The sequence below is a fragment of the Myotis lucifugus genome, unplaced genomic scaffold (genome assembly GCF_000147115.1).
Source record: "Myotis lucifugus unplaced genomic scaffold, Myoluc2.0 scaffold_78, whole genome shotgun sequence".
In the NCBI taxonomy this organism is placed as follows: domain Eukaryota; kingdom Metazoa; phylum Chordata; class Mammalia; order Chiroptera; family Vespertilionidae; genus Myotis; species Myotis lucifugus.
The window spans coordinates 3,263,051-3,290,198 of record NW_005871126.1 but is presented as its reverse complement, the minus strand read 5'-3'; the positions used below and the strand labels follow the sequence as shown (position 1 = coordinate 3,290,198).

Genomic DNA, 27,148 nt, shown 5'->3' with positions numbered 1-27,148 from the left:
TGGTGCAGGAAGTGTCAACTTTGGGGGGAAAATAATGGCCTCCTGTTTTTACACTCAAAATAAGAACAAATTTAAAAGGCACATACAAAAGACATATTTTTAGATTCCTACTATTTTGAACAGAAAATGTCAAATTAAAAAAACTAACCCTGTTTCCTTATTCACTAATGCACTTATCTTAGCACAGTTGAAAATTAGCAGCATAGAGGATCCTTTCTAGTCTCTCATTACTTATTTTTTCACAACTTATTAGTTCACACCCTACTTACACATTATAATTGCCTATAAAACTACTAGAATTATTTTTAAATGGTGTACATGTGTTTTATATATATTTAAAGCTTTCTAGGATATTCTAACATAAAGCCAAGGTTAAGAGTCACTACAGTTCTTTCTAATTCACAGGTGACATATTTTATCCTCAAAACAACCTTACTCGACAGGCATCTCCACCTCAAGATGGACAAACCATGGCTCAGAGAGGCAAAGTAATTTTCCCCAAAGTCACACATCAAATGAATGGCAGAGGTGGGGCTCTCATAGGCTTATTCCATCCACTAACACATTTGCTCAAATTTTGTAAGTGCTTATTGTCGACGGGTATTGTGCCAGGCAATAAGGAATGAGAGAAGAATTAAATGTAGCCTTTGGCTCTACTATACACTCCACGGAGCCTCCCTCGCTCTCTGATTGGCTGGGCAGTGCTGAGAGTTGGATAGTCTGGAGCAGCCAAAGCAGCTAGTTTTCTAGAAGGGCTAGTTTCCTGGACTCTGGTGGCTCTGAAGTCCAGAGGTTTTGACTGCTGCAAGCATCTGTTCCAGTCTCTATCCAGCACTGACCCCTCCCCAGGGCTTATCCAAACTAACAGTCCTCAGCCTGCATTACTCTGGTAGCCTGTCCTACCGAAGCACATGTGGCTGGGAGAGTACCCACAGCTGAGTTTAAAATTAGGTCAGTACTGGGGACCTGGGGAATGCATGCAGCTCTAGTCTAAACTTTTCCTGGTTGAAGATACTTACTATCTCATTTATTTCCTTAAAAACTGGATTTATAATACTGGTGTTCTCTATAAATCAATGTACTTGGTACATAAACATAAGCATATGAAGGGAATGATGTTGGATACTAACTTCTAATGCTGATTCAGAAGAAAGGCTCGTTCTCACGCTATTAGAACATACCGCTGAGGCAAAACTGCGGTTGGGAGGTCAGGAAGAACTAAGAATTCTAAACTCATCAGAATATTTTTTAAAATGTTATAAGATTAGTGATCATTGTAAAGAGATTTTAAAAACACGTTTCAGGACACATGTGCTGAACTTCACCATAACATTAATGTTTCTATTCGTGTAAGAATCCAGGAAGTAGAATAACCTTTATTGCAATGTCCTCTGATTCTGCAGGACGTAGACGTCGTGTTGATTGCTCATGGCTGTCCAGGTGATATCTTCCAGGCTGTTTCCTGTTTATAGTTTTTGGCTGTTGCATTCCAAATGGAAAAGAACACAAATTGAAGCTTTATGAAAAAATTGAGGTTTGACTGAACTCACATTGCTACTCCTCCACTTGAATTTCAAGAAAAAGAAACAAGTAAATGTCATACTTAAATTATTTCACTGGTTTCTCCCTCCCACCTCCCCCCAAAAAGGGCAAATTATAATGAAAAAGTGTTAAGCTATAATTTAAGTTTAATTCACATTTTTTAAGAAAAATGAAAAAACACAAAAATATGTGACTTGCAAAACGATGGAAGTTAAAGTGTCAAACCCCAAGCTAGGTTTTGGATATCTTTTCTCCAGCTATTGGATGAATACACCAGGCAATAAAGAACTGTGCATCATGTCAAAAGGCACACAGACTAATTCAGGTTAAATCCGAATCTACTTGTTAGGCTACCAGGCTTGAAAATGTTCCAACAGTACATTTGTTACTGCATTCTGAATCATGAGGATTTTGAATCTCACACACTCACTTAAATCAGATCGGGCTAACATCACCTGAGGATCCATTGTGGAGTGAGAAAAGGTAAAAAGAACTAGGATGTTTTTCCCCAAACATGCATATTATTTCATAAGGAAACCCCACAAGCATTGTAAAGTGATCTGGTCTTTATCAAATACAGTGGGGCCTTGACTTACGAGTTTAATTCGTTCCATGACAGAGCTCGTAACTCAAATTACTCGTATGTCAAATCATTAAAGTGAACGAGTGAGACACATGATGCTGGGCTGATATTGTGGCGTTCACTGTGATGTTCGCTGCGCCAACTAGCGGTGGGGTATCTGAAGCTGGCTCATAACCCAAATTTTAGCTCGCAACTCAAAGCAAAAAATCGGCCGAGAGACGGCTCGTATCTCGAAAAACTCGTTAGTCAGGACACTCGTAAGTCAAGGCCCCACTGTACTAGGGGCCCAGTGCACGAAATTCATGCATAGGTATGGTCCCTAGGCCTGGCCTGTGATCAGGATCATCTTCCCCAGCTGCTGGCAGCTGCCCACCCCCCCTGCTGCCACCCACCCCCAGTTCCCCATTTGCCATCTTGCACCCGAGGTGGACCTGGCCCAGGATATACTTCGAGCCCCTGTAGGAGGCTGTGATCCCCCCTGGGGGAGGCCTGTTCATGATAGGTGCTTTCATGTGAAATTTCTTTCAGGTAAGGGATGGGGTGTGGGCCCAATGCCCGAGAGAGTTCCAGGGGGCCAGTGGTGCTATGAGGGTCATTCTGGTCCTGCCCAAATGTTCACTGCGTGTATTCACTGGAGGATTCTACTTGTAGGGTCCTGGGGCGTGACAACCCATCCCACAAAAAGGTCCCATTAGATTTCAGGTCGCATCACCACTGAGGAGGGTAAGATCAGGTGCTTTAAGCAGAGAACATGGAATTCTGAACAGGGTTAGAATTCAGCAGCATCAGGAGACAGGTTTCTCAACAACCCACCTCACCAACACCTGCTACCTTGCTGATGGCTTCTCCCTCCCCCTCAGGGAGCAGGTGGGGAGGAGTGAGGAGCAACTGTCTGAAGCTATGGGCAGGCCTGTGTCTCGGCTGCCAGGAAACAATGCCAGCCAACTGGCCTGCCTCCCCGCTGCCACCTATCTCTGGTTTCCCGTTTGCCATCGGGCAATCAGAGCCTGCTGGGGGGGAAGGGACCGAGAGGTTGCCCCCCCCCCCCCACTTGCTCACCGGCACCACCCCCCATTCCCCACCGGTCACCCTCTGTGTGAGAGCAACTGGTGGGGCAGGGACATTGGCCTGGCCTCGCCCACCCCCAGTTCCCTGTTCCCCATCAGGGGAAGGGATCTAGAGGTTGGCCAGCAGGGTGATCGGGGCCTGTGGGCTTGGGGCAGCTCCTGCATTGAGAGTCTGCCCCCTGGTGGTCAGTGAGCATCATAGCAACCAGTTGGTCTGCTGTTTGGTTGATCTGCATATTACCCTTTTATTATATAGGATTATAGCATTGTTCTTAGTCAAATGACTAAAGCATCTATAATAAGAAAAGTGTAATTTGCTAATTAGACTGGACGTCCTTCCAGACGTCCTTCCAGATGACCTTCTGGACGAAGCCGGGGCTGCAAGGAAAGCCTGGGTCCCAGGTGCCTTCCGGTGGCTGGAGGAAAGCCGGTGTCGGCAGTCGGGGGAAGGAAGGCCTACTCTTGCACAAATTTCATGCATCGGGCTTCTAGTCCATAATAAAGATGCCAGCTGTCATTGAATAGTCTTCAGGTACTTAAGATGAACCTAAACTGTCATAACTAGAAATTTGTTATTCTCTAATTTTGAGTTTAATTTCAAGGGATAAAGACAATTGACGAAAGAGAAGGTAGAAAATTCTGATCTGTAAGCCTCTAATATAGAAAAGTTTATAAGCTCAATATTTAAATACCTTATAGAGATTGTGAAGGCTAAATAGTAATATACTTTAAAACTGATAAACTACATATAAAAGCAAAGAACTTTTAAACTTGGAAGGGGGTCTGGAATTATAGATTTATCTTTTTGAAAAATTCATTGAGCATTACTATCAGAATTAGGAATGTACTCAAATAATCAGTAACTTAATCCAAATAAGATACTGTTCTTCCAACTTCCATCATTGGTATATATCAACTGCATCTCACACCATCAAATAGGCTACATGCAAATAAATTCACAGATTAAAAAGTCGCTAAGAAGAAGTATCAGTGTTTTTGTCACACAGAAAACACTCAATGCATTTTAACTTAAAAAAATAAGAAAGAGTGCTTATGAAATTTTATCTTAGTTTTGTTTTTCTTCTCACGGTCCTCACAGATGACCCTAGAAGAACACTGTATGAGATGCTATAGAAAGTCACTATCATTTAAGCTAAATGTATTTTCCACACAAGACAGGTCTATACCTATACATATATTTAATGTTTTCTAGAATAATTCTATAGTAGTATTGCCCCCAGAGGTCCAAAGGGAATGACTTCATGTTCTTCACAAAACCAAGGAGAGGGTGGGAGGAGGAGATGTGTTGACAGAGATTTGAGTCGGAGCTCCACAGATGTAATTTGAAGAGACTTTGGCTCTAGAATGTCACTAATTCTCCATGGAGATTCTACAGCCAAAACCACTTAACTCTAAGCTTTTACAGAATACATAGCATCTTAAGCGCTCTCAAGAGGAGTTTCCATTAGTGTTATTTTCAAACACACAGCTTTTTCAACTCCATTTTTAAAAGTTTGTCGTTTGTGGTTTGGCCCATCAGCCGTGATGAATGACCCTGAAAGACATCAGAAGTCCAGTCTGGTTTCAATAACCCTGAAGATATTAGATGCATTTGAAGGGGATTCTTTTTTCATTCCAAAAATCTTTTCTCTGTTCAATTTTTCTCCTATCCCTCATCTCATACAAAAGATTCTTCAGATTTCCCTAACTCCACAAACTTGACCTCCCACATCCCCTTTCTCGAGGTCATCTCACCCTGCTCTTCCTCTACAGCTCTGAAATGAGTTCTTTGGCAACCTCCTATCATCCAAAGTGTGACAAGGCTCTTCTAATCAAATGCTTCACTTTCCTGCTGCCTCAAAATGTAGACGCTTCATAATGTGTTCTTGTCTTTGTGTTCATATCCCCACAATAGCAAACAAGCATTTTGAGGCATGTCCACAAACATGGATGGTGATTCCTTCTCAGACAAAAGTCACACCTGCTCAACAAAACAACTTAACAGAGAGTAAAAAAAAATAACTTCAGAAATGCAGAAAAATAACAACAAACCTAAATACAGCCAACTGCTCATCTTAACTGTTTCCAGTATTTTTAAACATGATGTAAAGAAAAACTCAAGATTGATTGACTTCTGATAAAGGCTTTCCAAGCCTCAATCAATTCCAGTCAGGAGACTGCAGTGCATTTTGGTTTGGTTACATATATGGTAAATCCATTCATATTTTTCTCTAAGAGTAACATGAGTAACTAATATTAACTTATACCATAACTCATTTTAGAATAACACCTTTCTGTTTTACTGTTATGAAAATACATATTAATTTTAAAGTCTTTAGAATTTTTCAGACATGCCTTTCAAAAGTCTAGTTCCATTGATTTAAATATTATCTAATGGCTAATGACTCATATCTTTACACCTTCAATTGCTGATTTCTCTTCTTGGATGTAAATATATATCTCAAGATTATCATGTGCAAAATATACCTCTTGATTCCCTGTCAACACAAACTCACTCATTTCTCAACCTCTGGATATCAGTTAATGGTCCACCATCTACCCAGCAGTCAAACCAATAACCTGACTCATCCTTGAGTCCTCTTCCTCCTTCATTCCCTCCATGCAATCTATTAGCAAGTCTTTGTAAGCCCAGCCTAAAGAAATAAATTTGGTCACTTCCTCTCCAGGTCCACTGAAACGCAATAAAAACTAATTTCAACCATTAATTTTTTCTTATTTTATAAAGACCTCTTTAGTGATCTATCTGTTCTACTCTTGTCTCCATTGGCTACTTTCTATCAAGTAGCCAAAGTGATCTTTTAGAAATATAAACAAATTAATATCATTCCCTACTTTGAAACTGTCTAGTGGCTTCCTATTCCATGCTAATAAAATCCAAATCTTTCCATATCTATAAGACCCTTAATCCTTGTTCTTACTTTGTCCTTTCTCTTCCTCCTTTACCAGGCTTTGCCATAGTGCTCCTCTGCTCCTTGAACACACCACATTCATTACTACCTCGAGGTCTTTGCATGGGCTAGTTCTCTGCCTGAAATGCTCTTTCCCAGAGCTTTGCAGAACAGGTGCCTACTCTTCATTCAGGTATCATCTCAAATGCCAGCTATGGAAGGGACCTTCTGGGAAATTACCACCCTGCTCCAAGTATCCCAGTCACTCTCTAATCATTTTATTTTCTTTCCACAGCAAAAATTATCTCATTTTTTTTACTTGTTTAACATCTTCTCCTGCCTTAAGAAAGCAAACACTGTGACAAGAACAATCTTTTCTGCCTTGTTCATTGCTGCATGTATAGGTCTTGGCATGAAGTACAGGGTAGTCAGTAAGTGGAAGCACAGGCAAATAAATGTCATATTAGATGTATTACATGACAAAATAATATTGACTGTATTTCCAACTGTTATATAGATACTGAGTATTTGTGTAATAGATAAATAAACTGGCTCGAGACTTAAAATACTCAAGTTTTAATTCTGGCTCTGCTACTTACTAATTTTCTGACTTTATTCAAGCCATATCACATGCAAACTTAATATATTAACCTGAAAAAGAAAAATAGGTGATGTAATGTAGTGTTCAGTGAGTCAAAAGACATAATGCATCAGAAAGCATTTTTTAAACTAAAACATGTAATACAGCTAAAAAGTATTATAAGAATATGGTACAGTTGTAAGCTGATTTTGTATTATTTTTATATAAAGCTTGGGGTACAACCTCTCAATTTCCATTTGAATTGAACATATGCTGTCTTGGGGATATTAAGTACAGCATAGAAAATATAGTCAATAATATTATAATAACTATGTGTAGTGCCAGGTAAATACTAGATTTATTGGGGGGAACACTTTATAAGTTATATAAATGTCTAACTCCCATGCTGTACACCTGAAATTAATATAATATTGAATGTCAACTATAATTGAAATATAAAAATTAGATTATTAAAATAAAATAAAAACATGTGCCGAGTCTCTTGGGAAAATGCTTTGATGACTTATAAAGATAGGCCTCACACATTTATTGACTGATTTTAGATTTGTGAGATTTGTTGTAGAAGCAGGTGTCAATCATTTTTCATATAGATTCAAGTGAAGCTTACAATTTCTTCTCAATGCACCCATTTTAAAGCATTCATTCACTATTCACAAGTTTCCGTAACAAGAAAAAACACTTACAACTCCAGTGTGCTTCTTACAGGACTCAAAAGGAAGAGAACTTTCACCAGTTCGCCAGCTGTCATCACCAATCTCATCACTAAGGAGAAACTCATTCAACTTTTGAACACTGCAACAAACAAACAAACACAAAGGGTCAAAAATAAGGCCACCAATAATGAAGTTCTACTTAAACAAACTCTTCCTCTCACTATCCTGTTGAGCAAGCAACTTAAAATCACGTTTCCAGACCAACTGGAAATTCAACTCAGATAAACGAGCATCCTAAATTGCCCAGGAATGATAGATTCCCGGGACCTAGCACTTTTAGTTCTAAAAATGGAAAATTTTCAGAAAAAAACAGAATCAATCAGTCACCTTAAATTAGTCAAATTGCCTTTGCACTTTTTTGTTTGTTTGGTTTGGTTTCGTTTTTGGTGGGGTTTTTTTGCATTTGTATTCCTTGTCAAAGATAGTAGAGTTGGAGAGGAGCTTGAAACAGGGTGGTTAAAAATAATACATGAGGAAAGTACTCATTATTCTAACTTTACAAATGAGGGGAAATAAGTACAGAGAAGTTAAGTAACCTGCCTAAAAGCATTTAGTGTTAACACACAGATCTGGCGTCCATGGCCGCTATGCTATCTGGTTTACACGTTATATATTACACCTATTTTCTGAACCTGGTAAGGAGAGGGCCCTCTAGAGAGCTGGTACTCAAAATGTTGGCCAAGGACCAGCAGCATCAACAACACCTGAAAGCTTACCAGAGACAGAGGACATCAGGCCCCACTCCAGACCTGCTTAATCAAAATATATCATCATAATAATAAAAGGCCAAGAGGCATCACGACCAAAACGACACCATGAGGTGCATGGAGCACCTCTCGGACCCTCCCCCGTGGCCCACAGGCTCCAATGGCAGCAAGGCTGGCAGTGGGCAGGTGGGCGGGGCATGCACGGGTGGGTGGGGCCATGAGATTTCACGTGCTGGGCCTCTAGTGTTGTAATAAGGCCCCGAGATGCTTTATACAACATTACAGTTTGAGAAACCCTACTCTAGAAGAGTAGTTTGCCAACTTTCTTCAGTATGGTCTGCTTAGGCTGGGCACAAAACTCATGGGTGCTCCCATCCCTCCTGCTCTAACTTTTCAGACCAATGTCACAGGATTAGAACCAAAAGGAAAAAATCAAAGAAAACAATAACAAGATTGGAAAAATTCTCCTATAAATAAAATAGTACACTAAAAAAATTCTGTGAAGCTGCAAAAGAAATGTTCCTTTTAACATTCTAGAATGGGACAAATTGGCTTGGCATATGAGCATCAACCACAGGGAAAATATTGCCTTTAATAGGAAACTAGAAATTATGTATTTGAAACAATGGTTTCTTTTAAATTTTTTTTTCATTTGAGCTTATAGTCAAGTTAATTGCCTCCAGATAGGACTAGCTAGTTTGATTTTCTGACAGACTAATAAAATGAAGAAAAGTAAATTTAATTCAGTCTGTTGCCCATGACCTTTAAACCCTTTATGTTTACATGCCATAGAAACTATTTCCTCTCGTGTTTTCAACATAAAGGTAGATAAAAATTCATTGGGGCAATCTATTAGCTTCCAAATTGTATTTGCAGGGAACTAAAAGAGATAATTGGTTAAGAAGAGCTCTAGCTGAATAATATTCCATTGTATGTAAATGCCACATTTTGTTTGTTTATTCATCCATTCATGGTCACCTGGGTTGTTTCCACTTTTTGGCTATTATAAATAGTGCTGTTATGAACATGGGTGTACAAATATCTATTCACGCTCCTACTTTCAATTCTTTTGGGTATATACCCAGAAGTGGAATCACCACACTATATGATAATCCTATGTTTAATTTTTTTTGAGATTTTTTTTGAGGAACCGCCATACTGTTTTCCATGGTGGCTGCACCATGGTTCTGGAATTCTTGACTCACTTAAACATAGTGATATGACAATATGGATGAACCTTGAAGACACTATGCTAAGGTAAATAAGCCACACACACACACACACACACACACACACACAAATGTATAATTTCATTTATATGAGATACTTAGAATAGTCAAATTCATAGGGACAGAAATCAATGGTGGTTACCAGGGACTGGGAGGAGAGGTAAATGGAAAGTTATTATTTAATGAGTATAGCGTTTTGATTTGAGAAGGTAAAAAATTTCTGGAGATGGATTGAGGTGATGGTTGCACAACAGTATAAATGTACTTATTGTCACAACAGTACACTTAAAATGGTTTAAATGGGAAATATACATATGTATTTTACTACAATTAAAAAAAATTACGGAGCCCAAAAAGAAAAAGAGCTTTGATTTGTGTACTCTTTTTGAGTCATTGCAGCAAAGCCTGGCCATACAGACTTTTAAAAAAAGTATTAGAAATGCCTTATATGCAATGGCATTTTATTCATTTTAGTGGTAGTTGTTACTTCTTTACTTTTTTTCATCAAGGAATAATAGACTATAATATTACATTAGTTTCAGATGTATAACATGATTATTTGATATTTGTATATATTTCAAAATAACTATACGCCTAGTTACATCCATCAACATACACACATACAAATTTTTTTCTTGAGATGAGAACTTTTAAGAACAATCTTAAAAGTAGTAGTAAAAGACCTTCTTTCCTCTTATAGATTTTGTCATTCTATTCTTAAGTTTTGAAGAGACTGGATTTTAAGTATCAGTCTTTCATCAATCAAAAGACTACCTCAAACAATCTCACCCTCTGTCTTCTCACACAAAGGAAAGTACAGGGCCAGCCCAGTTTATTTGCCTTGGTAACTCTAAGTCCAGCAGCTCCTTGCACATACTACTAGATGAATGTTTGTTGAATAAATCAAAGAAGGAGTAAATCCATAGTTCAGACATTTAAGTAAAGTTGGTTGATTCAATTCTCCATTTCACTTCTCCAGTACCCATATAAATCTTACTGAAGCTTTTATGGAATTAATGAGCCCCATTCTTGCTGAACATCAAGAAACAATGGTCTCTGAGCATTACTGGGGCAGGGGAGAACTTTATAATACCCAACTTCGCAACTCCAATTACAATGAACAATTGTCTATCTCTCCAATGTCAAAGGTATAACATAGTAATTCCTCAAGAAATGTCTGGTGAATGAATAAATGGGTAATACAACAAGCATTTCCTGTTCATATGAGGCCTTTCAGAAATCAGAGGCAAAACAATGATGAAAAATGCATGAATCCTGACCAAGGGTGAAGTAATTTCCACCATGCTGCCAGGATTATATTTCAAAAATACAAATCTGTTCAGACAATTCTCTCTTTAAAATAACAAATGACACCCCTAGCTTTTCAGCATCCTTAGCATCATCTACAAGCTAATCAGGATTTTATTCTCCAGCTTCATCCCCTAACTCCATATCAGATCCTTTCTCCAACTACACTCAACTACTTTCATCCCCTGAATGGACTGAGATCTCACCTACTTATTCACCCTTTCCCCTTGCATACATTGCTCCCTCCAATAGAACATGTTTTCCCCTTTCCTTCAAATAACTGAGTCCTACTAATACTTCAAGATCCTATGAAGGATCCAACACCTCCTTTAAACCTTTACTGGACAGACTACCTGCCTTGTCTCTTGATGAGCTTCAATGATCCCCAGATATAGGCCAATTGGAATTCTGTGTAGAGCTCTATAATAGCATAAGGTATTGTATTGTCATTGGGTTCCTCTCCTGTTCTCTCCAATTAGACTGTGGACTTCCTATGGATTTATCACTACCTTTCCTCTTTGCAATCAAATCCCCATTGCCAAGCAATGTCCTTAAAGTGCTAACAAGTGCATGTAGACCTACAGAGATATCTCTCTGAAGTATGGAATGGAGATTAGTAAAATGGTGGTAAATTAGTAAAATGGAGATTTTTTAAATGCTTAAAAAATTTAGGCAATGTGCTGGACACTTTGCATGCATTATTTCATTCTCTCAATTGCCAGAAACAGGACCTATTAGTGTGCCCATTTGATAACTGAGGAAGCTGAGCCATAGAGATACTAACTAATGTGTTTGAGGTTAAACAATGAGTACTCCATGGCAGTGCTAAGATTTAAAAAGTAGGCATATTTGAGGCCAACCAATTTGCTATCCTGCCTCCATTATCCTTATAGGTCAGTATTTTATTAACTCCCGATATATTTAGATAATTTATAAATGTACTTATGGTTTTAATTACACTGTTATTTTCTCACTTTTCAAGTTTCACTTTGAGTATTTAGATACAACCTGAGTATTGTATACAGGTATCGCATTAATTGGGAATAACTTTTTTGTTGCTGGCAGTTATTTTTCTTGTAGGAACTATGACATTTTTGTAAACAGAGACCAGGTCAAAGTGTACGCCTGCTCTATGACAAATATCAGTAACAATTTATTTGATTGAAGATAATTGCAATAGATGAGCCAAGCACACATTCCTTTGGGAGGTACAGGAGAGAAAGGACACGAAGTTATTTTCCAACAAAGCAAAGGATTTGTTTTGCACATTTTCCCCTTGGCAAATAACATCTTTGGACATAGATGTTGCATTATACATCAAATAACAGCAACCTAAATTCAAATTATTTATGAAGGGTATAACATATCAACTTACATTTTCCTCCAGAAAAGCAAAACACATAAATTACTTCCTTATAAATAAACCAAAGTGGAGAACTGAGGCGAGCATCCTGAAAAATCACTCTTATTCCAGTATTTTATTTTAGATAATAGCGACTTTTCTTACTTTTCTTCATATCTCACTCTGTTTTGCAAACTTAGACTTGGACACATCATTCTAAAATGTCCAGAAAACTCAAACCAGAAGGAGAAATCCTGAAACATAACTTCCTCTTTCTTCCATTTTATTATATGTGTACATGGGGTACCACCCAATAAACAACTTGAAGAAATTTTGTCTAAAAGCTAGACATTTTTAGAAGAAAGCCTAGAACTTTCCCATAGCAAACAAATTTAGCTGGCATGGAAATTTCCTACAGTAGAGACTTTATAAGCCTCTTACATGTATGTATAACACAAATTGGGAATAGGCTGCACCCCATTCTAACCCAAAGAACTTCTGAACGCATTTAAAAATGCAGCGAAGAACTTAGGATTTCCACAGTCCTAAAGAAGAGGTTTCAAAATCAGCTGACCAAAGTCCCCGATTATAAACAGGCTGTTCAACTCGCTGTGGGCCAACTGGCATCCAAGACCGGTCACGGGTTCCCAGGCACAGAAGATATGCTGAGCCTAGTCAACAATGGGAAAACACTCAGTTGGGTTCCCAGAACCAGAACACAATGGGAAAAAGCACTGGCCTCCTCTGTGGACCGCTCATCTCTGTAGGACCCACAAATCAACCACGGAAACTCATTCTAGAGAAGCAAGTTTTGTAAGCTGATTCCATTTGGCCTATGGCTTGGAAAAGCTGGAGCTGAGCCCTGAAAACACACTGGTCTTTATCAAACTGGCAAATGCCTTTTCCCTGGGACATGGGGATGAGAGAGTGCTATGCAGAAATGCACAGGGAATATTATCCACCCTCAAAATTACCAGGATTTACTAACAGCAGGATTGTATACTATGAACTCAAGGACACCCACAGATTTTTGTTTGTTTTTTTTTTCCATATCAATTCTTAATATCCTTTTGGTGTAGCCTCCTGATTTCAGAGGAGTTATTTGGTATAGCTTATCAACTATTTTCTATCTTCGCCTGCAGCAGCACAAAATCAAATTTCAATTTAAAATGCAACCATGAGAGGGACAGCTATTAAATGGAGAAAATGAAAATAAGGACCAAAATAGCAGACTCTGGCCATTTATCAATTTTATTGTTTGAACTAGCTTCCCTTCCAGAGCACGGCCTAATTTGGAAGCGGTGCTACAAAAATCAGTCAGTGATCTGTACAAGTGTTTTAGAAGGCAGAACAATAAGGAAAAAAATGAGGGCAGATGAGGCCTAAGAGCCCGAATTTGAAACCCAGCTCCAGAATTGGTTACTAATGGCATATCTTACAGGATGGGATTGAAATCATGTTAGGATACTGTTGTAACCAATCAGGACTTGTTTTAGAATAAATAAGTTATTTTAAAGTTATTTGGTATTGATGTTGTTAAGCCAACATAAACTATTGCCTAAAACTCAAGATTGTGATATTGTAAATATTAAATATTTGTTTTCTTAGTAATACACAGACTTTGGGAAAATTTGCTCATTTTAAAAGACCTTACAAAAGATGTTCTACATTGCTATAAATGGAAACACCATGCCTTGTCTATTTAAGGCCTGACTTTTCCAATATTCCTTAATTTTGCAATATCTTGGCATTTTTTTCAAAGGCCTAATATAAATAAAATAACTTTTTTATGAAACATGCTGATGTTTTATAAAGTTTATAGGACCTTATAGCAAAAAGAAAATATGATTTGAAGACTGCCTTGTGTACAGTGAGGATTCATATATGGTAGACTATGGCACATACAGTGTCATATAACATATATGGTTTGATAACATATTTATTATATAATACAAGTAAAAATGGTTGGGAAATAATCATTATCATATCACATCTATTTTTATAGTTTTGCATTGCGAAAAATTGTGAGTCTGAGACAAAGTGTACACTGGTTAGAAATACAAAAGCATATCTCTTATATAAAAGGCCGGTGGCCATAACGCCGTCACGCCTTCATGACCAAATGCACAGCTGCTCTTGTGGCAGACAGGGTGGGGTGCGAGCTACTAGCGGCAGAGAGCTAAGAGTGGTGGAGGGTGGGGCAGTGAGCTACTAACGGCAATGGGCGGGGTGGCCAGCTGAGGCAAGCCGAAGTGAGCAACTTGCACACGATTTCATGCGCACTGGGCCTCTAGTTTAAAATGAACATAATACTGAGTAGTTTTATCAAGCCTTTCCATTTGCAGAGACTGTGAGCCTAGGATTTATTTTTTTTTTTGAGATTATGAGGTGATGTGTTAATGTTGGTGAAAACATAAGCTGATCCAGCTTCACTGGAAAACATGACGATACTCATAAAAAAATCTTAAAATATGTACACCTTTGACCTACTACTCTTTCAATGGAAAACAACATAGCTGCATTCATCAAGGACCTTAAAAGTGTACATGCTATTAGATCTAGTATTCCGAATTGTAGAAATCTAACTTAAGAAAATAATCAGACAAAAGTTTAAAGGTAAATAAAGATATTTACTTCAATGTTATAAATATTATTTATATTAGGGAGAGAACAAAATATTCTAAATGTCCAATAAAAAGGTAGTCATGAAATAAATTATAACACTTCCAAACAATGGAATAACACATAATCAGTAAACATCATGTGTTATGACCTAAATGAGGGAGAAAATAATAAAAACAGTAAGTAAAACAGGAGTCAAAAGCTACACTTTTTAAAGAGTGGTGAGAGTGGACATCCTTGCCTTGTTCCTGATCTTGGAGAAAAAGCTTTCAGTTTTTCATCATTGAGTATGATGTTAGTTAAGGGTTTATTATCATAGATGGCCTTCAATATGTTGAGGTACTGTCCTTTTATTCCAATTTTATTGAGTGGTTTAATCATAAATGAATGTTGTATCTTATCAAATGTTTTTTTTCTGCATCTATTGATAAGATCATATGATTTTTATCTTTTCTTTTATTAATGTGGTATATTACATTGATTGATTTCCATATGTTGAACCATCCTTGTGCCCTGAAATGAACCCCCTTGATTATGATGTATTATTTTTTTGGATGTACTGTTTTATTCAATTTGCTAGTATTTTGTTTAGAATTTTTGCATCTGTATTTATCAGAGATATTGTTCTGTAGCTTTCTTTCTTTGTGTTATCTTTGCCAGGTTATGTATCAGGGTTATATTGGCCTTATAGAATGTGTTAGGAAGTATTGCCTCTTCATCAATTTTTTGCAAGAGTGTGAGAAGGGTAGGTTTTAAATCTTCTTTGAATGTTTGGTAGAATTCACTGGTGAAACCTTGTGGTCCTAGACTTTTGTTTTTTGGGAGGTTTGGGAAGTTTGTTTCAATTTTCTCACTGCTGATTGGTTTAGATTTTCCAATTCTTCATTATTTTGTCTAGGAAGGTTATATTTCTAGGAACTTATCCATTTCTTCTAGGTGATTGAATTCGGTGGCATAAAGTTTTTCATACTATTCTAGTATGATCCTTTGTATATCTATGATGTCTGTGGTGACTTCTCTCTCATTTCTGATTTTGTTTACAAAATCAGGGGTATTCAGCCATATGATAGGATGAAATAGTGCCATTTGCAACAACACAGATGGACCACGAGAACATTATGCTAAATAAGTCAGTCAGAAAAAAACTAAGAGCCATATGATTTCACTCATATGTGGGATATAAAACTGAGACTTGTGAACACAAACAGCAGTGTGGTGGTTGCCAGAGGGAATGGGGTGGGGGGAGAAAGGAGTCCTAATATAAGGTGAGAGGAGATTTGACTTTGGGTGGTGGGCACATAGTGCAATATACAGATTTTCTAACATAGAAACCCACACCTGAAACCTATATGTTCATGTTGACCAGTGTCACCCAATTAATTTAATATATAAATATTTTAAAAATAAAAAAAGATTTTTACATTGATTTTTAGACAGAGAGGAAGGGAGAGGGGGAGAGAGAGTCACATCAAAGTGAGAGCGAAATATCAATTGGCTGCCTCCTGCATGCCCCCTACTGGGGATCGAGCTTGACATGTGCCCTAAGAGGGAATCAAACCAGCAACCTTTTGGTGCATGGGACGATGCCCAACCACCTGAGCCACACTGGCCAGGGTTGGAATAATTATTTTTATATTAAGTACTGGAAGGTAGCATATCAAAATTTTGACAATAGCTATCTCTGGACAGTGATTTTACTGTTGTATTTATACTATTTCAAATTTACTACCATGAGTGTATATATATATTTTTTATAACCAAGCAAAGAATTCCAGACATTGCAATGCATACCTTATGATGGCTTTCACTGCAAATCTGACCACTGTGGAGAGCAGGAACAATGGAGTGACCAGGATATGAAAGAGAGACAGTGAAGCAAAGGCCTCTGCAGGTTGTAGAAGTTTCTTGCTGGTGTATGCGTGGGTCACAAATGTCTGTGAAAGAAGGGATTTCTTTAGAGAAAGCTGAAGAAGGTTTCACAAATGCTTACATTCAGTTTCACAAACCTAACCTATTCTGCTATGCCAGTATGTCTATTGCAACTATGAAAACAATTACTTCATCCAAATTACTCCTTAAGAAAAATAATAGTTGTTATTGCTTTCATTCATTCTAACAGCAACCCTGTGAGAAGGGTAAAACAGATTCTGTTTACAGATTAGATAACTGACTTCTGTTAAACTACTGAGTTGGGAGAAGAACAGTGAGGAGAAACCAGGCCTCTTAACAACCATCCAGGATCTTTGCAACCAACACTAAATTTTCTAGGAGAAGAAGAGAACATCCCAAGATTTTCAGGTCCTTATTGTGGACTTTTACTAAAACTGCCAACATTGGTGTCCAATGTAGGCACATTTACATTTCTAAATAGGATCCTAGCTCCTGGGTTTGTAATTTAAGTTTGAAATATAATGTAATTATTTGACATTTTCTGGTTGTTGAACTAACACCATCCTGTTATAAGAATGTCCAGAAACCAGCTCAGGAGAACAGTTAGTTCTCATACTGATAAAATTGCTCCCAGAGCTCATTGGGCAATGTCCCGGGATATTTTTGATTGTCAGGACTTGGGTGTGGAGGATTCTAATGGCAATTAGATAGAAGCCACGAATGCTGCTAAACATCCTTAAATGGGCCCTTACAACAAAGAATGATGTGAGCCGAAATGTCATTAGTGCCACAGTTGAGAAACCTTGGATTAGAACTATTGCAATGCAGACGGCAAAGAAAATAACTGGTATAGGTGAGGTAATATTAATTCCCACCCACACATTCTTGTTTATAAATCATTTCTAAACACTGACTTTGCTCCATGTTTAAAAGGAAGAAAAAGTGTCTTACAGCAAGAACAGCTGCTATAGGAATTGCTGCATTCATGAAGACTGTGGAAAGAAATAAAATACATTAGATTCATTGAACTGTGAAACATTTTCAGTAAGCTTAATTAATAATCTATTATCACTTTAACTTTCCTTGAAGACAAAAAGGAAAAATTCATTAAATAACATCTTGTCTGGAGTCCACAAACATTTTCCAATTGGTATTTCCTTTTTTGCAGTTGTATGAGTTCCTACACATTACTCTTAACCAGGAAATGTTTTCTTTTTTTATTGAAAATTTATTTTTTGTGAAATGTTACAAACAGAAACATTCATAAAAATAATCCTTTAATGATGCAAATTATTAGAATTTAATAAATGTGGTAATATTTACAAACAATATTTTGTTTGTTCTCCAAAACTAACATAAATATGTGAAAATTAGGTTATTATACAGATTAAAAACAAGAATTTGACATCACTCCAAGTTCTCCAGCAGTGATATTAATTTTCACTCATAGACCTTTTGCTTAAATTAACTTCATATCCTAGACTCCCTGCTTGTTTAAATATCTCTTCAGGAATATATTGTACTATCATTTGATAAGCATGATATACATAACTAAAACTAGGGAAATTCATATCTTAGGCTTAAATACTAGCATTTGGAAGTAGTAATAAAAATAAAAAGCCAAGTTAATGATTTATAATTATACTAGAGGCCCGGTGCATGAAAATTGTGCACTCGGGGGAGGAGGGTCCCTTACCCCAGCCTGTGCCCTCTCACAGTCCGGGAGCCCATGGGGGATGTCCCACTGATGGCTTAGGCCCTCTCCCCATGTGCCCAACTGCTTAAGCCAGGAATTGGACCGCCTTAGCGCTGCTGTGGAGGCAGGAGAGGCTCCCGCCACCACTATTGCACTCGCCAGCAGTAAGCCCAGCTCAGGGCTTCTGGCTGAGCAGCACTCCCCTTGTGGGAGCGCACTGACCACCAGGGGGTAGCTCCTGTATTGAGTGTTTGCCCCCTGGTGGTCAGTGCACATCATGGTGACCAGTCGTTCTGCTGTTTGGTAGATTTGCATATTAGTCTTTTACTATATAGGATTTTCTATAAACTATAGCATTTTAAGGACTGAGGAACAAAAGATTAAATCAATTGTTGTTAGAAACAGGCAATGGCAGAGCGCGAACTAGAACCTAGTATTCTTGGCACTCAGGAGAGTGTCCACCCAAAAATTATCATTGGCTCTCATGATCTGATCTCATGAACCATCTTTACCACTGTACACAGAATCAGCTTGTGCTTTTGCAGGTCCACACATGACTTAGTTCAAGCTCTTAACCACCCAGAACATAGTACTTAACCAAATCATAAAACTTGGAAGTGGTCTAACTGGAACTTTCCACCACTGACTCATGAATTCCTACTCCCTATCATGAATGCATCATCATACATTTTTACCTACATGACTTCTTATTTTTCTCTCCTATTATGATCTCTTCTGTCCCCTCTCTTTTTATATCTGACTTTCAAAAACCAACTCAAATCTCATGTCTGGAGACAAATTGGGTTAACAACCCACCTCTGCTTTTTAGTAGCTAGATGATTTGGAGAAAGTTCAAGTTACCTAAGCTCTATTCAACTCAACCTTTAAACTTCTAAAGTGGAGTTAATAATGGAATCTAAATATTTGGCTGTTGTGATGATTAAATGAGATGATATATGCAAAGCCATGTATGGAAATAATTGGTTGAGTGTCTGAATATATTTTTGTTGTTGCTATTATTACTAGTAGTAGTGGTGATGGTGGTAGTGGTGGTGGTGGTGGTAATAGTTTCATCATCATCCTGATTATTATTTCTGGCTGCATCCATGCTCCTATGAGAATTTCAGTCCACTGCAGAGAGGAACATATTGTGGGGGCTACCAGTTTAGAGTACTATTATACACTAGAGGCCCAGTGCATGAAATTCATGCATGGAGGGGGGCCCTCAGTCCAGCCTGCACCCTCTTCAATCCAAGACCCCTCGGGGGATGTCTGACTGCCAGTTTAGGGCCTAAACCGGCAGTCAGACATCCCTCTCACAGTCCTGGACAGCTGGCTCCTAATCGCTAACCTGCCTGCCTGCCTCGTCACCCCTAACTGCCCCCCTGCCAGCCTAATCGCTCCCAACTGCCCCCTGCCAGCCTGGTTGCCCCTCATGGCCCCCCCGCCAGCCTGGCCACCCCACTCAGCCTGCTTGTTCAGTCATTTGGTCATCCCTCACTAACCCCCCTGCGAGCCTGGTTGCCCCACGCAGCCTGCTTGTTCAGTCATTTGGTGGTCCCTCACTAGCACCCCTGCCGGTCTGGTTGTAGGCAGTCATCTTGTGAGGGGGTGAGGGTTAATTTGCATATTATTATTATTATACTATATAATAATTATATAGTATGTAAGTGGATAATCAATCATTCTACCTTCTAGAATTTTGATATCACATTAGTAGCAGTACACAGCTGGAAGACAAATCTCATTCCCATTTCCTTTCTAAAGCATTTGGGCTACAGTAAATGAGCTACATATACCAAATATTTCCTCTAAATCCATTTCACAAAAGAAGTATTATAATCTTTAAAAAATAGTTTAGAATTCAAGAGGAAACCATATATAAAACTCCCAAACTTTAAGATGTTAAAACTCTTGGGAACAATAGAGATGAGCAAAGCTGACACACAAACCAAATCGAATATTAGTGGGAGTATTTTGGCTAAGTTCATAAGAATTGTACTAACATAAACTCCTTATTCTTGAGAGTACTCAGTGTCACTCCTTCACAAAAACAACAATATTTTGTAACAATTATTTTTTAAAAATTAGAGTTGAGAATGAAAGTATTCTATATTTAAAGGTTCTTGAAAATGTATTGAAAAAGATATATTGTTGATATAGTTTGGCTTCTTTCACTTGAAAATTTTGACTTTTTTCCTCCTCAATTTTCAAAAATGGCATTTCAAATATAATCGTTAAGAAAATGTAGTATCATAAGCTCCAAAGAGACAGGCAAGACAATCATAGGTAATTTTTAAAAGATCTTTGTGAATAAGAAAACAATAATAAATACAGTCAAATGAATTCATATACATAAATTTTTACTGAAAATACAATCCATCCCAATGTAACTGATAAGAGGGTTTCAATGACTTTTACTACTACCAACACCTTCCTCATTTTACAGATGAAGGATTTCAGGTGTAAAGTAATAAGGCAAAGGCCCATAACTTGTAAAGAATCGAATTCAGGCCTAGCTGGTTTGGCTCAGTGGATAGAGAGTCGGCCTACGGATTGAAAGGTTCCAGGTTCGATTCCAGTCAGGGGCATGTACCTTGGTTGCAGGCACATCCCCAGTAGGGAGTGTGCAGGAGGCAGCTGATCGATGGTTCTCTCTCATCCGATGTTTCTAACTCTCTATCCCTCTCCCTTCCTCTCTGTAAAAAATCAATAAAATATATGTTTTTAAAAAGAATCGAATTCAGGTCTATTTGACTGTAAGCCTGTGCTCTCCCTACTCTTTAATTTAAATTGCCTTATGTGGTCAGTGGCTATTGGACAGTACATATGTAGAAAATAAATGGGCTTTCTCTGATGACTAGAATGTCTCAATGATCACAACCTAAATAAAATCGACCATGTGTACAACAGCAACTTACTAGAGAGTGATGTATAAAGGGCAAAGGTTTTGAGACTGGATAGTTCTTTCATTCTTGTTTCTTCTACACTTTTGCAAAAGATGTGCTCCCAGGCGTACAATTTAAGAAGTTTGATGCCTTTCAATATTTCATTTGTTTTCTTCAGTCTCTCGGTGGAATAATCCTATAAAACAAAAGAACACAATAAACAAACAAAAAACAAAAATGCAAGCTACACTCAAGTGAATCAGAGAAGCCATCCATGCCATGGGCAGGGATTACAGAGATTTTGATTGCTGCTTCGCTCTCCCACTAGTTATGGCTGTGAAATACCTGGGAGAAGTAAACTCTCTGTGCTTCAGACTCCAACTTTAAAATGAAGAGTTGAATGAGATGACCTCAAATTTCTTTCCACCTAAAAGATTTTATATACCTTTTGGTTTGGTTTAGATAAAAGCAGCTTCTTAAGTTTGACATGATTTTCTTGAATGTCTACTGGTAATATATACATAAATTTATGAAAGTGATAAAGAGACTTCCAATGGCTTCCTTTTAATATCTAAGTCATTTCATTATCCTCTCAGCACCCTGACTCACACTTAAGAGAAACAATGAATGTAAGAAAAGTTAGTTTGCTTCTCATTCGAGAATGTGAAGGTACAGTATTGTGTGTGTTCACATTGTGTCTTCATAATACAATTATTGAAACCAAGCATATTATCTTTAACTTCAAGAGATTTCTACATATTTCTTCATAAGCTCCTGTTGAAGGCCTAAATTAGACTTACTGGTTACTAACAACTTGGACTAACTGTAGAGAAATTTGCAGCAGATACAAAAACTTCAATTTAGTCAACTGTTTCAACCTCCTCTACAATCAAATATTGGCTTACAATGACTCAGTAAGGCACAATGATCTGTGAACTATCAAAGGGTTTGTAAAGTGGCAAAAGGTAGCTGGAAGGAAGCAAAAGTAGCAAATAGCCTGGTTTTTATTCACCTTTTTGTCTCTTTGGGGGTCTTAGATGCCTATCCAATGGCTGTGAGTGAGTGAATGAATAGAGTAGGAAAGGCTAAGTGAAAGATGTTTGAGGATGGTCATGTCTCCTCTGTGTGCCCTCTTCCACATCTTTCTGTATTCATGTCCTGAAGTAAAGAGGGTGGACCGCTCAGACAAAAATAATGAGTAACCTCATCAGGAGCAGCAGAAAAACAAGTGATAAAAATCACTTGTGTGACCTGCAACTTGCTAGTCACAGTAGAAACACAACTTGGGAAACAATTCCATCAGTGGCATCATCCCTACATTTTATGCCTGATTTACAGATAGACAGTCTTGCTCATATTTAATCAAACTTTATTTCTAAACATGCTGTCAACAATTTTATTATTTGCAAATATTTCTTTAAAATAAGCCAATTCTTACTGAAATAAAATGATTTCATGGCAAATGGAAGCCAGAAAGAGTCAATACTTTGGCTTTCTCTTGCTTGCTAAGTGGACCACAAACATATTCAGCCAGAGCAGCTGCCACTGAAACATTTCAGTGTAACTCCATAGAGCATCACATGGTTTAATTCAACCCTATGGAAACTGAATTTCAGAAGCACTAGACCAACCCTTTACTTGTTTCTTGCTCCATTTCTCCCACATTAATGATTGACTTCCAATGGACTCAAAATACACTTGTGTATTCTCTAGGCAACTGATCTAGAAGAAGAGCTAAAGCCTCATCACCTCATGGCACTTAAAAACATCAGGAACTGTGATTCTGGTATTTTAAGTCTAAAACCATCAGGTCTTAAATTTCAATCCACTTTTAAAAATTATTTTGTAATACAGAAAATACGTAAAGAATTGAAATGAAATATAATGATTTCCAAAAAATCCTGAGTGGTATGTATTCATTTCCTGTATTTTAAAAATAACACAGTGTTAGATTTTCCTAATGAAGTTTCCAAAAGAGGTTACTTACAAGAGTGCTCTTTTGAGCCTCTGCCAACTTTGTAGCAATGAAGTACTGAATTGGCGCAAGGAGCACAATGACAGCTGCACCAACCAATGCGCTTAATCCAAGTAAATTATAGAGCAGAATCACTCCCATTATGATCTAGGAAAGAAACACAACGAAAAGGGGAAATGAATGGGGCGTGGGGACCACTGCATGAAAGGAAATCTTTTTAAGTGAAAATATAATGTTTCTTAATTATTATATTTAGTTTATTTGGAAGTCAACTCGACTGTGACAATGGGTTTTACTATGATTTATTTGGGGAAAGCTAAATAGTAGGACTTTATTTTTAGTATGGTGATCTGTACAACCGGTGTCAAACCAATTTATTGCATGCAGTTGTGTAGCGGTCCCATGATGCTTCTGGCCTTCTAAAGCAGTCTTCAATTTTTTAAAAGAACATTGAAACTTTTCTCAAAAGTGTTGTCACTCACCATAAATTTGATATTCCAGAGTCTCTTGGGAATGCACTAGCTTTCCAAGGTGGGGAGGGAGGAAAGTAGGGGGTAGCATCATAAAATGTGAGTACATGTAATGAAAAGAAGCCCAGGCCTAACTAAAACTGAAGATGCTAAAGTTGGTGCCCCATCTTATCTCATGGCCCTTTTAAAGTCTATTTCCCAAAAACCAGAGCAGACCCACTTAGCCTATTCTCTCTGGTGTGTCACTTTCCTCTTCTTCCTTATTTTTCCTTGAAAATATTTTTTTCCCAGTAGTTCAGTTTATCACAGTTCAAAATGTCCAACTAATGGACTGTATCCACGCAGTTAAAGCATTTAACCCATCCTGTATGCCAATGATAACAGCTTATTGTGGCCTTCTAGAAGCAATGGAACATGCTCACTGCCTGACCAATTAGGCTCTTTGGGAATTCCAATCAAAACAAAAATTTCAGAGGCAGCCTGGAATTTTTAGTGCACTGAATTATGCCATGTAGGCAGCTGACCTATGTATAAATACATCTTGATGAGATGAGACAAAGCATATTTTAAATCTTACTTTGTGCCAAACACTGTGCATGTATGATATACACTTTTATTTTACTTGGATTCCCATTAAAAATAAAAAATCAAACAATGAATATAAAAATTACCCTATCTTCTTTATAATTTTATGTACTTTAATAAAATGGAGGTACACAGGGACATAGATGACAGACTGCATTGAGTAAGATCTATAGTTTAAGCTCTGTCTACAGGATACAAACTTGAGATAATTAAAAATATTCAGTATCACATAGAAGAAAAAAACGGAATACATTTCTTTTGCCATTTTTACCCCCAAAGCACCCCTGTATCTTTACTAACATGCTTTGTGCCAAACACTGTTTTCCATCGGAAATAGCAAAATAGCCCTATGCTTGTTGGTATTCTGACTACTTTTTACATTTTGACATTTTATAACACACCAGCTATTGAAACTACACAATGAACTTAAGTAATTGTTCTAGTTTAGAAATGCTGTAAGAGAGTTTGTCAAAATGAAAGGGATCAAGCCCTGGCTCTGGGATTTGCATAAACTTACGCAGTAAGAACTGTTACTGAGGGCCCATAAAATGTTAGGCACTGTGCTAAATGCTTTACACACTTTAACTTAGTTAGTCTTGACAATTCCAACAACTGTACGAGGCAGATGCTATTATCATTCACATTTTACAGTTAAGAAAACTAGTATTTTGAGGTGTTAAACACTTGTGCAAAAATGGGGCTTTGGCAGATATTTGAACTCAAGCAATATAATTCCAAACCCCTTTTTCTTAACCTATGGCATAGCATTTCTGAGTCTCGGCTTCCTTCCTAGAAGAAAGGTATAACATTAGCACATTCAAAAAGTTTACCCTCTGCTGAGATTAGTATCTTACACTCGTTTTGCTTTACTTCCTCTGCAAATGAGAATCTTACTTATATTGATCTACCTGAACAGGCATAGCCCATAGATTGGGACACAGGAACAAGAACCACATGAGTTGATTGGTTTCAATGGCAACCAAGTTATTGATCTGTCCCAGGGTCATCTCACCCATGGATAAATTAGATGTAGAGAGCCTAAGGATTTTATTGTATATCATGGCCTGAAAAAAAAAAAAGAAAATGTACATGAAGCTCTACATTTAATACTCAACATTATGCTCTTTTTTTTTTATTATTTAAACATAACATTTAAAAAAATTTTAAGGGAAAATAAAACCCTATAATGCCATCTTAAGTCAACTATTATTTTCATTTTATTATAGTTACTTTTAGTCCTCAACTAAAGACAAACTTCAACTAAAGACAAACTTATTTTTTCTAGTGATATAATCAAAACATATATTCAAATTTAAACATAAGGACTAGAGCAGATAGAAGCATAGATCAGTAAATGTAAAATTCTAAAATATCTTTTTTATATATTATTATAAAAGTTATTTTTAACTCAATGGGTTTATTAATTAGCTCTAGTTTCTTTTATTAAGTGGGTCCTAGAAGTGTTGCTATTACAACATCAAAGTGAAAATGATATGCAAACACAAAACTGAAACCACTACCCTTCCTGTCACTGGATGGCATGTGGCATTTTAAAGAACCAGAGATCATTCGAAGCTTGTACATACCAGCAGAGCTCCACGGAGGTTAATGCCGGTCTCTATGGTTACATAGTAGGAAGCCTGCAAAAATGTCCTTTGAAGAATAAGGGCCAAGAAAAGAAGGACTGCTAGAACATAAGCATTTTCAAGAAAATCCTTTGATGAGATGGGTTGATTGGTTTCAAAGGCTTTTAAATACTTGTCCTAGAAGAAAAAAGACATAAATTAAAATGAGTCTTTTCACATACCAGTTCTACAGTTTGCATTTATTAAATGATTTTTTTAATATAAAAATTCAAAATCCTTATAATACATCAGAGAAATGAGTCTCAAAAGAAAATTTGGGGTTTTCTTCACCACATCCACAAAAACAAATGTAAATCATCTCAATGCATAAGATCCCAAATGGATCACTATGATAGCTAGAAATGCCTGACTGTAGAAAAAAAATACATTTTTATTTTTAAAAAATTTGAAGACATTTTCTGAAAAGATATATTCTACATTGGTAAAATGGGAAGTAACGAATGAAGATGGATGTTAATTGAGACTGTAACTTAGAAGTAAAAACACAAAACTGATGGTCAGCAAGACCAATGGAACAAAAATACAATTTCTGCATCCTTATCCTATATAATAAAGCGGTAATATGTAAATTGACCATCACGCCCTCACACAAGACGGCTGCCCCCATGTGGTCAAAGATGGCCACCACAAGATGGCCTGCAGGGGAGGGCAGTTGTGGGCAATCAGGCTAGCAAGGGAGGGCAACTAGGGGCGGCCGGGCCAGCAGGGAAGGGCAGTTGGGGGCAACCGGGCCAGGGGAGGGCAATTAGGGGTGACCGGGCCAGCAGGGGAGGGCAGTTGGGGGTGACTGGGCCAGCAGGGGAGCAGTTAGGCGTCAATAAGGCTGCAAGGGAGTGGTTAGGGGGTGATCAGGTTGGCAGGCAGAAGCGGTTAGGGGCAATCAGGCAGGCAGCCAGGTGAGCAGTTGGGAACCAGCAGTCCTGGATTGAGAGAGGGATGTCCGACTGCTGGTTTAGGCCTGATCCCTGTTGGTTGGTTGGACATCCCCCGAGGGGTCCCAGATTGGAGAGGGTGCAGGCTGGGCTGAGGGACACCCCCTCCATTGCATGAATTTTGTGCACTGGGCCTCTAGTCCTATATAATAAAAGGCTGATGTGCAAATTGTCTCTTCAACCAGTAGTCTGACCAGGGGACAGGGCCGGCCAGCCAACCCCTGCAGCCTCTCATCGAGCTTATCCCACCCATGCACGAATTTGTGCACCAGGCCTCTAGTGCTATATAATAGAGAGATAATATGCAAATGGTCATCACACCCTCACGCCATCACACCGTAACAGCTTAGACACTCAACACTGGGGAGAGATGAATGGGGACCAGCTAGGAACAAATGAGCTAGCAAGAGAGGAATGGGGACCAGCCAGGCTGCAGCCTGGGA

At 38.0% G+C, this 27,148-nt stretch overlaps 1 protein-coding gene across 5 annotated transcripts in view; it reads right to left on the bottom strand.

The window, feature by feature from the left end:
* The window catches only part of ABCC9 (ATP binding cassette subfamily C member 9), a 118,515-nt gene that overhangs the window by 60,334 nt on the left and 31,033 nt on the right, over window positions 1–27,148 (bottom strand). For all 5 annotated transcript variants that reach the window (XM_014457521.2, XM_023755525.1, XM_023755524.1 and 2 more), the window contains 8 exons: window positions 25,714–25,890; window positions 25,036–25,191; window positions 23,085–23,219; window positions 21,131–21,293; window positions 17,465–17,505; window positions 16,415–16,557; window positions 7,386–7,494; window positions 1,375–1,479 (listed from right to left, as the gene is read on the bottom strand). In XM_014457521.2, the coding sequence (XP_014313007.1) occupies window positions 1,375–1,479; window positions 7,386–7,494; window positions 16,415–16,557; window positions 17,465–17,505; window positions 21,131–21,293; window positions 23,085–23,219; window positions 25,036–25,191; window positions 25,714–25,890 (1,029 nt within the window). The remainder of the gene's footprint in view (window positions 1–1,374; window positions 1,480–7,385; window positions 7,495–16,414; window positions 16,558–17,464; window positions 17,506–21,130; window positions 21,294–23,084; window positions 23,220–25,035; window positions 25,192–25,713; window positions 25,891–27,148) is intronic.